Source organism: Dipodomys spectabilis, unplaced genomic scaffold (genome assembly GCF_019054845.1).
Source record: "Dipodomys spectabilis isolate Male_0828 unplaced genomic scaffold, ASM1905484v1 ptg000174l, whole genome shotgun sequence".
In the NCBI taxonomy this organism is placed as follows: Eukaryota; Metazoa; Chordata; class Mammalia; order Rodentia; family Heteromyidae; genus Dipodomys; species Dipodomys spectabilis.
Genome location: NW_024870851.1, coordinates 1,045,531 through 1,061,283, shown reverse-complemented (window position 1 = coordinate 1,061,283; position 15,753 = coordinate 1,045,531). Strand labels below are relative to the sequence as shown.

Sequence of the window (15,753 nt, the reverse complement as noted above, 5' to 3'; positions counted from 1 at the left end):
TATATGAAGAAAGGCTTTAAATCTCCCTGGAAATGGATTGAGGTGTGACAGTGGCTGGAACTCCCCTGTGCACCAACTTGAGATCACTTCAATAAAAATGTACACCTTGAAAAAAAACTCATATGAATACTTTCCCCATCATCAGTATCTAGGCCAATATTTAGGCACCAATTGCAGGTGCCTAATCATAATCATTTAAAAGATTAGGGCTTCATTCTTAATATTTATAAGCTACAAAAGCTTAAATCTGTCTCATTCAAATTTTTTTTATTGTGAAAATACTGTACAAAGACCAAAGTCTAGGATGAGTTTGGTCAATAATAGTACATTACATAAAAAAGAAAATATCTTGTGGTTAAGTCTTCATTCTACTTAGCAGCATATCTACTTTCTTATTTTTGTATTTTATTTTATGCTTTTTGACTGCCATTGACCATTACATGGGCAAGATAATGAGTACATTTCTTATCAAGCATTGTAGCCTCCTCCTTTGTTTCCCCTTCCCATCCCTTCCCATCCTTCCCCGCCCCCCCATTCAAATTTTTATCCTAAGCTTCATACTTCTATTTAACCATTCATTTGACTGATAAATCTGGAAAATGCGTGAGTATTTTACTCTCAGTGGGTCACTAAACCTGCTCATGTTGTTCCTTCTCTATTTAAATGAATGTCTGAATATTCTAAGCCATAAACTTGAGCTTGATCCTTAATGTGATTCCTCCTCCTCACCCTATTTAACCAATCACCAAAAGCCTCTTCATATTACATCAATTCTATCTCCTAAATCTCTTCATTCTGTCCACTTCATTCATTTCACTTGTTCCTCTTAAACCCCAGCATTCCATATCACAGTTAATCATTTTTCTCATCAACTATACTAACCTAACTTCCTGCTCTATATCCAATCTTATTCCCCCGGCCCCCGCCCCGCCTCTAATTTATTCTCATTCTGTTCCCTTAGTGGCCCCAATGGCTTCCCATAATTTTAGAATAAAGTCTAAAATCTTTACCATGGACCAACATCCACATAATACATCATTAGCCTAGTTACTAGGACTCTTAACTTTTTAAATCTACCATGTTCTAGCCTATCTTAGGGCCTCTGAGTATGCTGTTTCTTTGGCCTAAAATACCCTGTCATGTCACACAACTATAGATGAACTTTTCTGTAGACACTTATTCTACAAACACTTTTTCAGGTATCTATAAAAAATAGAATTTTAAAGATATATTTCCTCTAGTCTCAAAGGGATTCCTGGCTTAACAGTTATCTAGATACTGGAAGGAAAGTTGAAGATCTAATTAGTTATTAGATCTAATTAGTTATTATTGATTCTAAGATAAGATTCTCCTCGATTGGTTTGGAAGCTATAATATAACCACATAAACTCTTACAAAGCAGAAATTTCTACTAGTCAAGGGCAAAGTAAGTCAGAGAGTTGCAGAAGTTAGCCAACAACCCTAAGGGTGAGGCAGATTCCCCAGATTCCAGAACATGGGCCAGCTGATTCTTGATTTAAGCAGCGAACTAGTCAAGCTGCCTATACTTCCAGCCTTCAGAATTCTAATATAATGTATGTTGTTTTAAGCTGCGTAAGTTTTAGCAGCAATGAAAAACTAACATCAAGGCTCTTCTTTGACCCCTTGCCTCACCCCAGACTGGGTAATGGTCCCTGTTAAATGCTCCCATAGCATTCTGTTCTTCCAATGACAGGACAGTCATCATATTTATTGCTTAATGTAGGTAGTCTAAGATCTCTAGACAGTGATTTTGTGTTTTTGTGTACTATACCCACTATAATGCAATATGTACAAAATTGATAACCATAAATGCCAAATGAATAAGCTTTTGTTCAATTGTCTCCCAAAATTCTCAAGTCATGAGATGCCTCCTATAAAGTGCTAAATTACAAAATACTTAAGGATCAACTGCCTATTGCAGTGACTAAAAAAGGGAAAACAAGAAAGTTGCGATGAATACATATTCAGATCCATTTGCATATTTTGGTTTTACAAACTCTCCCCCACTTATTACTTCTCCCTACTCCAAGACAAAACCTTTAGGATATCATGGACACCTACTAGAGACTAACAAAACATTGCCATATAAAACTATCATTATTAACACTAGGTGACACTTTTAGATATATTGGAATCCAAATAAAGCTATAAAAGAATTTCTCCCCCTCTGTAGAGTATTTTCACAATAAAAAAACTTAATTAAAAAAAAGAATTTCTCTAACTTTAAAAAATGCTTTCTTCAAGCTGCAAAAGTAAATCATATTTCTTCAATCTTAGATATTACTATTTCATAATAAAAAAAGACTGAATATATTAAACCTATCTGGTCAGAAAAGGAAAACATCAGTAAGAAGAATAATTTACTTACATCAATGGAAAAGCAAAAAATGGAAGTGTCATGGCAAGTCTTGCTGTAAATTCATCAGGTAGATACCACAAGTACACAATTAAGCATGTAAACAGATATAGAACTGAAGAGTAGAGAATTAATCTTCCAACCCATAATTTTTGTAATCTCTGATTTTTTTCCCTAAATTCTTCCAATGCTTGAATTTCCTGTTAAAGAGAAAATTATCCCACATTATAAATCTCAAATTTCGGTAAAATTTAAAAAGTTAAAAAATGTTTTTTTGCATGATGGAAAAGCAATTGTAGAATTATTTAAAAGTCAATAAAATGTAATATACTAATATTTTAAAACAGAATATAAAATGAAAAGGAAGCTAAAACTGAAGCCAAAATTTTATAATGCCTACTCTAACAAAACACTTTTTAAAACAAAAATTACTATTTGCCATCAAATTGGCAAAGATTAGCAAAATGAAATTGACATCAGGAAATATTTATTGAGTCAATCAAGTAATGTTTCATATATATGGCCTTTCAAAACTCTGGCAATTAAAAAATTAATTATTGGATGCCAGTGGCTCACACCTGTAATCCTAGCTATTCAAGAGGCTAAGATCTGAAGATTGCAGTTCAAAGCCAGTCCAAGCAAGGAAGTCCTGCAAATGCTAATCTCCAATTAAGCACCAAAAATGCCAGAAGTGGAGCTGTGGCTAAAGTGATAGAGCACTAGCAAAATAAATAAATAATAAAAAGCTCAAAGAAAACACCCAGACATAAGTTCAAGTCCCAGGATCAACACACAAAAAATAAGCAACCTGTACTGCATCTCTTTCAGTCTCTTAACCACATCCAATATTCTCAGGAAAATAAAAGGGAACACTTTTTATAATAATAGGAAATACAAAAAGCTATAAATGTTCTACAGACTGATAAAAATTGTTACACAATAGCCTATAACCTTCTGTATGCTATCAGTTACACTGACTTATGCCACACTGTGTTAGGTCTGCCTGGGAGAACAGCCCCTTCCCCCTTCTTCTTCACCTGCCTGAAACTAGTAATCACCTGTGAATCTGCATAGGGCCCCAAGCTCTGAGATCACTTCCACATCCTCTGTGGTCCCACCTCTTGCCTTTCCCTAAATAATCGGGCTCAACAGGAATCCCCTCTTCTTTCTCTCTTTTTCTCATTTTCCTTCCCTCTGTCTCTGCATGCTTCCATCTTCTGTGGGCTGGCAGTTGCTCTTCCCTCAATAAATTCTTTTCTGCCTAACCCATGTGGTGGGTTTCTTTTCCTGCAAACCTTACACACTGTAGGTCTGTTTTCGTTCTGAGGGTCTATTATTTGATAGACTTCTTAAACCACTGATAGACTGGATTTTTGTTAAGATCAGGTAACAATAAAGTTCTCAGGTATATTTCTATATCAACTCTAAATTCCCATATTACATCTGTTCATTAAAATAATGATTACTAAAATATTAACACAAAATGAATTAAAATATCTGAGCCAAAAACATACCTTATCTATACTTTCTAGAACTTCTACAGTTGAAGGTTTTGCCTGTTATAGAAATAGAAATAAGATTTAAACTTGTTGCTGCAAACTTAGAAATATTTTAATTTATATAATCATAAAAAATTTCAATTCAAAATACATTTTTATCAAATGTTGTCAAACTATATATTTCTATTTTTAACTGCAGATTTAATTACAATTTAATTACAAATGGAATGACATAGACTTAAAACATAAGCTTTTTTCTACTTGACTTTATTCTTAGGATTTTATTACTCTTTTGCCATTCTTTGTTTTTGTTTTCTTTGTGCCAGTGCTTGAACTTAGGATATCTCACTCTCCCTGAACTTGCATGCTTATAAAGGGCACTCTACCACTTGAGCCAGGCCTTCAATCAACATTTTGTTATTTAATTAGAGATGGAGTCTTGCAGACTTTTCTGCCCAGGCTGGGTTCAAACCTCAATCCTTCAGGTCTCAGCCTCTTAAGGAGCTAGGATAACAGGTATGAGTCCTCAACGACCAGGTTAACTTTTACCATTCTCAATCTCAAGAAAACATACTTTATAGACAGAAACTAATTTTGCTCCGAGAAAAATTTTGAGATGAATATTTTAAAAGAATTCGCATATAAAATATTCATGGACTAAGTATGGTCTGAGTCAGTATTGCCTTGGAGACAAAAATCAACAGACTATCTTTATTCTAGATTCCTAAAATATGTTATTTTTTATGAATATCAGATTTTTAAGGTACATTTAAGAACATTATGGCATAGCTCATTTGCAAAAGGTAATTTTATACCACCTATAATAAACATTAGCCAAAACAGCTCATAACAAGTGAAAAAATATTGACCAATTATATACTCAACAATACAAATAAGGCTAGACATGGTGGCTCACGCATGTAATCCCATGTACATAAGAGACATAGGTAGATAGATAGGAAGGTTCCAATCTCAGGCCAGCCAAAGTAAGACCCTATTTGAAGAGTAACTAAAGCAAAAATGGCTAGAAAGCATAGAGCCCTTGCATAGCAAGCACATGGCTCTGAATTTGAACCCCAAAAATGATAGCAAAAGGAAAAACTAAAAATCTAAGACTGTAAAAAATATCAACTCATTATAGCTCCTTTAAGAGTTGTTAACAAGCCAGGCACTGGTAGCTCATGCCTGTAATCCTAGCAAGGCTGAGATCTGAGGATCATGGTTCAAAGCCAGCCTGGGCAGGAAAGTCTGTGAGACTCTTATCTCCAATAAACCACTCAGAAAACCAGAAGAGGTCTGTGGCTAAAGTGGTAGAGCACTCACCTTGAGCTTAAGAGCTGAGGATAGTACCCAGGCACAGAGTTCAAGCCCCAACCGACAAAAAAGAAAAAAAAAAATTGGGGATCATCTTATTCATGTCTGGCATCAAGACAACTGATCTCAAACAAGTAGAAAGTAAAATGGTAGCCAAGGGGTGGTACCTCACACTTGTAATGCTATTGATGCATACCAGCTGAGACAGCAAAGATCCTGAGACTCACCTGCAATTAACTACAAAGAAAGCTAAAGGTGTTGCTGTGACTGCAGTGGTAGAGAGCCAACCTTCAGAAAAAATGCTAAGAGATAGCAGCTAGATCTTGAGTTCAAGTCCCCATACCACCACAAAAGGAAAAAAAAATGGTGGCTACCAGAATCTAGCAAAATTGAGTATGGCAGTTGTTGAGTTGGAGAATCAAAAAATACAGACGATAGGAGAAGTTCAACAGATCATTATATATACAGTTCTTATACAACATAGTAACTATAACTAATGATGCACTATTTTTTTTGTTGTTGTTGTTATTGTTAGTCATGGGGCTTGAACTCAGGGCCTGGGCACTGTCCTTGAGCTTTCTCCACTCAAGGCTAACACTACCACTCTGAGCCACAGCTCTACTTACAAGTTTTCTGGTGGTTAATTGGAGATAAGAGTCTCACAGACTTTCCTACCCAGGCTGGCTTCAAACCACAACCCTTAGACCTCAGCCTCCTGAGTCCCTAGGATTACAGGTATAAGCCACCAGCACCTGGCGAAATACTGTATTTTTGACAAATGCTAAGAGAGTGTACGTTAAGTGTTCTCACCATAAAAATGACAACTAAGTGATGTAACAAATATGAAATTATCTAGGTTTAACCATTCCACTTCAAAACCTCATATTATATACCATAAATACATCAATGTTATCTGTTGACAAAAAAATAAAGGAAATTAATACAATACCAATCTAAAATATGGATTATTTGATTAACAGCAAAAACTAAATTATGTACCAAGTAATGCTAGATTCTATTATTATGGTAATAAGGAGTTAAGAGATAAGTAGGTATTTCTTCTTATTTTACAGAAGAGTATAAATCAATATAATTTGCATTCTCTAGTTCTGGGCTTTTCTAATATAATTACCCTAATTTCTAATTTTGCTTAATATATAATTCCTAAAAGCATATTTGGTATGAATTCAGTAAATATCTGTGATTCTCTTTAAGAAAAAGATATAATCTGTTAAAAACATAAGTATGGCCAGTTCCCAGTAGGCTCATACTAGTTTCTCAAGAGGCTGAGATAAGAGGATCTCCATTCCAAGCCAATGGGACAGAAAATGCAGATGGAGCCCTACAGTTTCCATCTCCAGTTAATCAGCAAAAAACGAAGCAACAACATGAGGCCATGAGTTCAAGCTATAAGTAGTGCATAGAACACTTAATTTCAATCACCTTTGAAAAAAGTTTGAAATTTTGGTAGTATGACAAAAAAATTAAAATAATCATTTACACACATATAAATATAGAAATAAAAATATATAACTCAAAGTAAAATAATTCTATAAAAAAGATATTGGAGCATCAGTGGCTCATTGCAATAACCCTAACTATTCAGGAGACTTAAGATCTGAGGATTTCAGTTTGAGGCCAGCCCAGGCAAAAATGACTCCTTATTTCCAATTAACCATCAAAAGGATGAAGGCAGGGGCTGGGAAGGTGGCTCAGTGGTAGAGTTCTTGCCTCGCAAGCATGAGGCTCCAGCACCTCAATTCCTCAGCACCACATAAACAGAAAAAGCTGGAAGTGGTGCGGTGGCTCAAGTGGTAGAACACTAGCCTTGAGCTGAAGAGCTGAGGGACAGCACCCAGGCCCAGAGTTCAAGAGCCATAACCAACAAAAATAAATAAATAAATAAATAGCAAAAAAGGTAAGGGACAACACATCTAGTCTGATTTCAAATCCTAGTAATGTCATGCATACACACACACACACACACACACACACACACACACACACACACTACTTTAAGTAGTACTACAATAATATCCAAAGTAAAAAGTAGTTTTGATAGAAAAATGAAAAAATTAAAGAGAAATTAATAGATATCAAACTACAATAACAACAAAAAAGGCTATACTACAAAGGAGACTTTTACAAAAAGCTTTATGTAACATGTTTATGTTAAGCTTAAGAAATCCAATGATATAAGAGTATTCCTTACCCTCCATCGAGAAAATAATCCTCCCATCTTTTATTTGTAGAAACTTGGCACAAGGATATAAATCATCAGTTGTTCAAAGAAAGTCACAGCTAGAAATAAAGTATTGAAAAAATTAATCTCCCAGTAAAATTTCTACATTGTAATCTTCCTTAAAATACTTTAAAATATTAATTTCATTGGACTCCACTTACATGGCATTTGAATTAAGATAATCATTGGGATGGAGTCCACCTTTTTACAATCCTCTCTTTATATTTAAAATAAAATTGAAAAGGACATTAAATGACAAAGAATATAGGCTTCTATTTTCCTATGTGTCCTTGCAACATAACTTTTACTATGCTACTTTCACTATACATACTTCAAACAATTTCTGTCATTCTACCATCTCCTCTCTAACCTAGTTATCTGGAATGAGGAGAGTTCCATAATGCTCAGAATAACATCATCTTATAAGGATCCTTAGACAGCCAACTGGATTGTAAGTAGGAAAAAAAAGACCACATTATTTAATGAACATATTATTTAATAACTTTGAGTCTTTATTTTTGTAAATTAAGAGTTAATATCAACACTTTCTCACAGAATAGATTTAGTATTACTAGTTTATAGATAAAGAAGCTTAATAAAAAGATATTTAGTGATCTACCCAATAGTATGGAAGATATTTGGCCTTGAGCCTTTCTACCTTCAGGCGCCTAATCCCTATCAAACACTACTATGCTCAACACTCCAAATTAACATTTCTAAGTTAACATTGTCTAAGTTTCTCAAGCTAGTTGATCTCCACGTCAACTAGCTAATTGTGTATCATTCTTTTGTTTATCCATGTTTCTCAAATGTTTTATATAGATTAAGCAATGTTGTATGCTAGGTCATTTTATCAGTCAATACTACATAAATGTTGATCTTCTGTACTTCAAATGACAAAAGTATACTTTCAAACTAATCTATTTTTGCCAAGTTACAGGTATATACTTACCATTTTGTGAAACTGTTTCAGTTATACACACACACTTATTGATGGCATATTTCTCATATTTTTAGCCATAAATACAATCATTAAATAATATCAGTATTAAGAACTACAACACTATTAATATATTGGAATTAGTATAAGGAATATCTAGCTTAAGAGTTTCTTTGAAATTAAAAAGCCTAGTTATAAAATATTTATAATCTACTGAATATAATCTGAAACACACTGAAGTTTATAAATATAATGTTTTATTTTTGTTTTTGGTAACAGTAGAGTTTGAACTCAATGCCTTACATTGGTTACATTAAAGTGCTCTATCACTTGAGCCATACCTCCTTGTTTTGCTTTTGTTATTTTTCAGACAAGAACCCACACTTTTTCCAGGATTGGCTTCAGACCATGATTCTCCCATCTCTGACTCCCAGGTACCTGGGATTATTACAGACATGAACTGCCATACCAGGCTTGTTCTTTGAGATACCATTTTTTCCAGATTGGCCTTGAAACACAATCTCTGCCTCCCAAGTAGCTGGCATGAGCCACAAAACCTAGCAATATAACAAACATCATAAGCCACATTTCAGTTGCATCAGTTGCAAAGTAAATGTTATTAATCCAGCATTAACTAAGTATTTCAATTCCTAAAAAATAGTTGTAGGGTATCCAGGAACTCTAAAGAACAAAAATATAAATTTCTAGTCACAATATTAAGTAAATCTCAAATCCTTAAAGATGCTAAAAATAACCACCAAGAAAGGTCTGGAGATTCAGATGAACCATTTAACTTGGTATTCTCGAAGTTTGTATTATCCCACTATTTGTGATCTAATGCATAGTATCTAGTAGAATATTTCATACACACAGCCTGCATATTTTCATGTGTAAGAGAACTTATATTTTTCCAAGTCAAGTTTTTGGCTATCGCACCCTGAGACTGTGAATTTACCTGTTTGTTTCTTCGGGCTTAACCCAGGATGGTCTCAACTCAAGGAGTACTCAGGCTTAGAGGCTTAGACGCCTGAGTACTAAGATTATAGGTTTGAGCCACCACTTCCAGCTTATCTTGGCAAGCTTAAATTTTTAATATTTAAAATTAATCACTATATCATTTGGTAAACTGGTCCCCAAGACAAATGTTTCATGTGAATTTTATCATTTGGATACTATGCCTCCAGATTACCAATGATGATTCTCAAATGGAACTTAAGAACTATGCCAACTATGACATTTAAGTAGCAGGAACAGATAAAGCCTTTTAGTGGTTTTGTTTGTTTTCTTCCCAGTACCAGAGACTAAACTCAAAGCCTCAACTATTTTTTTTTAATTGTAAAGATGCTGTACATAGAGGTTACAGTTACCTGAGTAATGAGTACATTTCTTATGAGCAATTACCCCCTCCTTTGTTATTCTCTCCCTAACCCTTCCCTCCCCCACCATCCCCATTTTTCCCTTGCCTGTCCCACCCCAAAAGTTGTAAAGTTTGATTCCAACAGTGTCTTGTGTCATTGGTGCAATAGATCATCCTGTGTCTTTGTTTCAGCATTTTGTTATTCCCTTCCCTCCCTAAATTAGATAAATGTATATACAAGATGCAGAGTACCAAAATCAAGTACAGTGACAACAGGGGATATACCATAGGGGAAATAACATACAAAGGAAACAAAAAAAAAAATCAGAGTACATTAAAAACAACAACAAAGACTTGTGTCCATATCTTGGGGTTCATTTCACTTATTATGGTGATAAGTGCATAGCTTTTGAGTTTTTCTACTCATAAAATTATCCTAGACTTATACTAATTATTGCAAATGAGGGAAACTATGCATTTCTTTGGGTGTCTGGCTTACTTCACTTAATATTTTTTTCCAAGTCTTTCTATTTCCTAACAAATGGGGTGGTGTCATTCTTTCGGATGGAAGCATAGAATTCATACACACACACACACACACACACACACACACACACACACACACACACACACAATGTTGTCTTGATCCATTCATCTACTGAGGGCCATCTGGGTTGGTTCCATATCTTAGCTATAGTCAATAATGCTGCAATAAACATAGTTGTGCTGGTAGCTTTAATATGGCCTTGTTTGTAATCATTTGAGTACATTAATCATTTGAGTGGAATGCTGAGTCCTAGGGAAGCTCTATGTGGAGTCTTTTGAGGAACTTCCAGACTGCTTTATAAAATGGTTGAACAAGTTTACACTACCACCAACAGTGCAGTAGGGTTCCCTTTTGGCCACATCCCATCCAGCATCTGTTGTTAATAGATTTATTGATTATAGCCATTCTAACTGGAGTGAGGTAGAATCTCAATGTTGTTTTGACTTGTATTTTTTTAATGTCCAGAGAAGTTGAGCATTTCTTCATGTATCTATTGGCCATTCTTATTTCCTTTTCAGAGAAGTCTCTCTTTAAGTCTTTAGCCCATATATTAGTGAGGCGGTTGTTTCTTTGAGGATTTGTTTTTTTTTTTGGGGGGGGGGAGTTAATTTTTTGAGTTCTAAGTGTATTTTAGATATGAGAGGGCCTTTACTTTTGCTTGGCTTTTTCAAACTCAAAGCTGATGCTCTACCATTTAAGCCATATCTCTACTCTGGCTTTCTGTTGGTTAATTAGAGATAAGAGTCTCATAAACTTTTCTGTCCACACTAGCTTTGAACAGTGATCAGATCTCAGCCTCCTGAGTAGCTAGGATTACAGGCATGTGCCACCAGGACCCAGCAGCATCTTAGTTTTGATTAAAAAAAAAAAAAAATCTGACATATTTCCCAACTTAAAGGCAGAAATTAAGGATGCTTTTCATAATTTAGGTTGGAATACTTATAAATATATAAACTTATCTCTGACTCAAATAGCAAACAGGATAAAATGGAAAGTGAGCTATAAACACAAGAGTCAGCATTAATACAATGTCATCCTATAGTCCAAATTCTTTATTAGACTAAATTTAAATGCTTAAGTCTGCATTAAAGAAATGCTAAATTATTCACTAAAATCATGCAGCTCCAGCTAAAAGAACTGGCACTAGAAGTTGGAAACATAGCATTTATTTTACCATGTATCACTTTTTTAAATGAATATCTGAAATATATATTTATTGTGATTAACATTAATTTTGACATTATTTGCATGGAGAATGTTTTGGTATTAATAAAAAAAATATAGTTAAACTTCCAAGTTCCCTGAAACAGGGTATTTTGCTTTTAAATTTGTCCTCTAAAACATTAGAATGAGGGCTGGGAAGGTGGCTCAGTGGTAGAGCGCTTGCCTTGCATGCATGAGGCCCTGGGTTTGATTCCTCAGCACCACATAAGCAAAAAGAAAAAAAGCCAGAAGTGGTGCTGTGACTCAAGTGGTAGAGCGCTAGCCTTGAGCTGAAGAGCTGAGGGACAACATCGAGGCCCAGAGTTCAGGCCCCACGACCAGACCCAAAAAAAATAAAACATTAGAATGACAGTCATTAAATGCTATTTATATGCTTTCATATTCACAATCAAAAAAATATCCGAACTTTGTTGTTGTAGTGACTTCTCTATCAAATTCTAGTATGAAAGGAGTTGATTTACTATAATCCAATGGATAGGTAATTCAAAACAGACATAAAAGCACAACAAAATTAAATACATAGATTCTATAGCTTTAGTTTCATAATTCTATTTTCAACCACTGGCTCCCCTTTCTATCTAACCATGTAATTCCAATTTTAGTGGCCCATCACTTACTATGAAATTACAAATTATATAACCTTTCTGTTCATAACTTCATTTGCAAAAGTCTGATAGTTAAAAATCCTCTTAAATGTTGAAAGGTTTAAATGTTTCATTGCTGTATATTGCCATTTTCTAATCTCTGTTTTCTTTCAAACACTTGAAAATACCTAGAAACCAAATAACCCCACCATTTCTTTCTGAAGCATAAAATTCGTTTGCCTTTGAATGAGCAAGTGGCTCATCCTCAAGTGGCTTCCACAAACATGTAAGGTCTCTTTCCACGCTGCTGTTACAATGGGACTCACATGACCTTAAGAGCTAGGTATATTCTAATGTGTTTATAATGAACAATAATGTCCACTTGAATGCTACCCATTAAATGCTATTCACACTCAGGTCTGAGCATCAGAAATTAAAAGCATAGTTGGGCACTAGTGGCTCATGCCTGTAATCCTAGCTATTCAGGAGGCTGAAATCTGAGAATCACAGTTAGAGGCCAACCCAGGCAGGAAGTCTCTGAGACTCTTAGCTCCAATTAACCACCAAAAAAGCCAGAAATGGAGCTGTGGCTCAAGTGGTAGAGCACTAGTATTGAGCAAAATAGTTGAGGGACAGCACTCAGGCCCATGAGTTCAAGCACCAGGAGCAGCACAGACGAAAAAGGAGAACGAAGAAAGGAGAAGAAAGAAGGAAGAAGCAAGAAGGAAGGAGAGGAGAAGCAGCAGCAGGAGGCAGTGGCAGAGGGAGGGGGAAAAGGAAGGAAGGAAGGAAGGATGGAAGGAAGGAAGGAAGGAAGGGAGGGAGGGAGGGAGGGAGGAAGGGAGGGAGGGAGGGAAGGAAGGGAGGGACTGAAGGAGGGAGGAAGTGAAGGAGGGAAGAAGGGAGGGAGGGAGGGAGGGAGAGAGAGAGAGAGAGGGAGGGAGGGAAAAATGAAATTAAAAGCTTAAGTATTTTCTTAAAATTTTAGCCCACCTAAAACCACACTGAAGCAAGTAAGACAAGTTGATCTGAATTCAAAACATAGCTCAACCACATACTTGCTACATAATCTTGGCTACATTAAACTTTCTAAGCCTCAGTCTATAAAAAGTGGTAATTGATAATTTGGATTAAATTCAGATTGCTTGGATTAAATGAAATTATCATTTGGCACAGTGTGCAACAGATAATACATGCTTAATAAATTGTAGACATTGTTGTTGCTATCACCAGAAAACCCATGTAGTACTTAAATAAGCGTATTTCTTTAACTGCTTGTAAAAGATCTGCGTCATAATTTAAATTTTTAAAACTATACTTTGTGTTTTTTTCTGATACTTTATTGCTCTCATTTATGCTAGCATGAAAAAATATAGCAAAATATTCTGCAGATACTTAGATTAAAAATAACCCTGTGATAGACAATTTGCTCCAGGAAAGTTAGAATGAACTTGTGACTTTAAATGAGCATTATTATTCCACAATACTGGGAAATTTGGGAAATTATGTAATCAATCACAATTTAAAAAAAAAAGAACCTCGGGCAAGGTAGGTGGGGAAGGGATGGTAGGGGAAAAACAATGGAGGGGGTAACAATGCTCAATAGGAAGTGTACTCATTACCTTGCTCAGGTAACTGTAACCCTCTGTATAAAAAATTAAAAAATAAAAAAATAACCCTGTAGGTGTTTGGAGAAAATAACAAGGGAAGCTTAGTTTTATGTTTAATTTGTCAGGTTCCAAACTTAAACAAATCAGCCTTAACAGCTCCTTCAAAATAATATCACACTGTACAATTTAAGATTAACAGCAATTACTTGTAAAATTCTTAGTATTAAAAGTCATAGTTGAGAAGACCCATTCAGAAATATCCCAAACCACATGTATTGCCCCAAAATAAAAGCAGCACACTTCTAAAGGCATACTTAATGTGTAATAATGAAGTGCTTGCTATCAAAGTCAGTTTTCAAATGAAATAAATATTACCCAAAAACGACTAGTTCTACATTTAATATACACTTTTTATATTTCACATAGAAATCTTTCATCTTTTTGGTAGCCATCTAACTTTTCTTACACTCTTTGAAGTTAATACATGTTATATAAATACATGAAGTGCATCACTATAAACAGTGAACAGGGAAATTCAAAATTCTAAGTTTAAACGCACCATTCTTGTATTACCTGGCCCTCCTAAGTAAACACCGTGGGCACTGCTGAGGACTAGGGAATAGCCTTCCTTGCCAGTCTAAACATGCGCCTGAAACTAGAGTGTTACATCCATCATACTCTCTGCTGAACAGTCAATTGTGTCGATAATGAGATCCAGGTCACAGAAAAAGGACAAAATAGTAGACTAAGGCCCACAAACTAGAAGCCAAGAGGGAAGAGCGGAACATGGAAAACTCAGTGAGTCACAGAGGTCTTGCTTAGTACTGTTGAGAGAACAATTAGCAAAACTGAGTCACCAATCCCAGCTCACTCTCGGCCCGGCCCGCACATCCAGTAGTAAAGAATTAAAGCAAAGACGGTAGTTGAGATTTGTTTTTCCTAGCCAGCCTAGGACCCCAACGCATCCCCACCCTTTCCACTCCGCCTCTCCCGCGGACCACGGTCTCCGCACAAATAAGGACCATGGGCGTAGAGCAGCTTCCCGGGGCAGGGACCCACGCCCACTCGCGGGCTGAGCAGCGTGACACTGACAGTTTTCGGCCCCCCTTCCGACCTCTCACACTCGGGGCACCACAGCACACCTCGAGCACGCGAGGGGGCGAGGGCAGCGCAAGATGGGCCAGTTTAGGACCAATTCTTGCTCTTCTCCACACCCGTGGGCCAACAGGCGAGGCTCAAATCAGTCACTACCCGGAACCTCTTAAAAGGGAGCTTTGAAGAGTCAGGACTGACTCCGGACCAGGCCGGCCCCGCCCCGGCCCGGCCCCGGCCCCGGCCCCGGCCCCGGCCCCGGCCCCGGCCCCCGCCCCGGCCCCGGCCCCGGCCCCGGCCCCGGCCCCGGCCCCGGCTCGGCCCCGGCGCTGGGGAGCCGAGGTGGGGACAGGGGACCGCAGGTCGGCGCCCACCGCTGCGGGAGTCTAACAGGCGCCGCCGCAGGGCACCTAGGCCACTCAGCTAGGGAGAAGGCACTCGGGAAGCTGGCAGAGCCCAGCGCGCCGTCCCCACCGCGGAGCCCTCCCGACCTCCGCCCGGAGAGCTCTACCTGCGTGAAGCGGGCACTGCCCGGCCGCGTCGTCAACCCCTGCCAGCCTCGGCGGCAGGCCGCGCAGCTCGCTCCACCTCAGAAGCAGACAGCAGCGGCCACTGACAGAGGGCCAGGCCTGGCCAATTCCTTCCCATCAAACCCCGCGCTCCTGTCGCCAGCCAACCAGCGCCGCAGCCGGCGCGCGCCGCTCCCTGGTCACGTGACGGGGCAGGGACGGGCCGGCGGTTGGGACGGGGGAGCTCCGCGTTTCTCCCGGGGAGCTTAGGCCCTGTTGTCCTCCGCGCCCTGGGTACTCTTCTCGTCGTCGGGTCGCGGGGGTGGACCACTATGATTAGGACTCTTACCAAGGCCGTCTTTCTTACTCTTCCTCGACCTCGTTTCCTTTTAAAACTTCTTCCAAGTCTCATCGTTAGAAAGACCCTGACATGGATCTTGGTGGTCCCGCGCTGTGGC

General features: G+C 37.7%; 1 protein-coding gene across 3 annotated transcripts in view; it reads right to left on the bottom strand.

Annotated features, from left to right (window-relative positions):
- The window catches only part of Lnpk (lunapark, ER junction formation factor), a 69,514-nt gene extending 54,091 nt beyond the window's left edge, over nucleotides 1-15,423 (bottom strand). For all 3 annotated transcript variants that reach the window (XM_042694191.1, XM_042694192.1, XM_042694193.1), the window contains exons 1-4: nucleotides 15,298-15,423; nucleotides 7,403-7,491; nucleotides 3,892-3,933; nucleotides 2,390-2,577 (exon numbers count right to left, since the gene is read on the bottom strand). In XM_042694191.1, the coding sequence (XP_042550125.1) occupies nucleotides 2,390-2,577; nucleotides 3,892-3,933; nucleotides 7,403-7,429 (257 nt within the window). In that variant the 5' untranslated portion in view covers nucleotides 7,430-7,491; nucleotides 15,298-15,423. The remainder of the gene's footprint in view (nucleotides 1-2,389; nucleotides 2,578-3,891; nucleotides 3,934-7,402; nucleotides 7,492-15,297) is intronic.
- Between the last annotated feature and the right edge of the window lie 330 nt (nucleotides 15,424-15,753).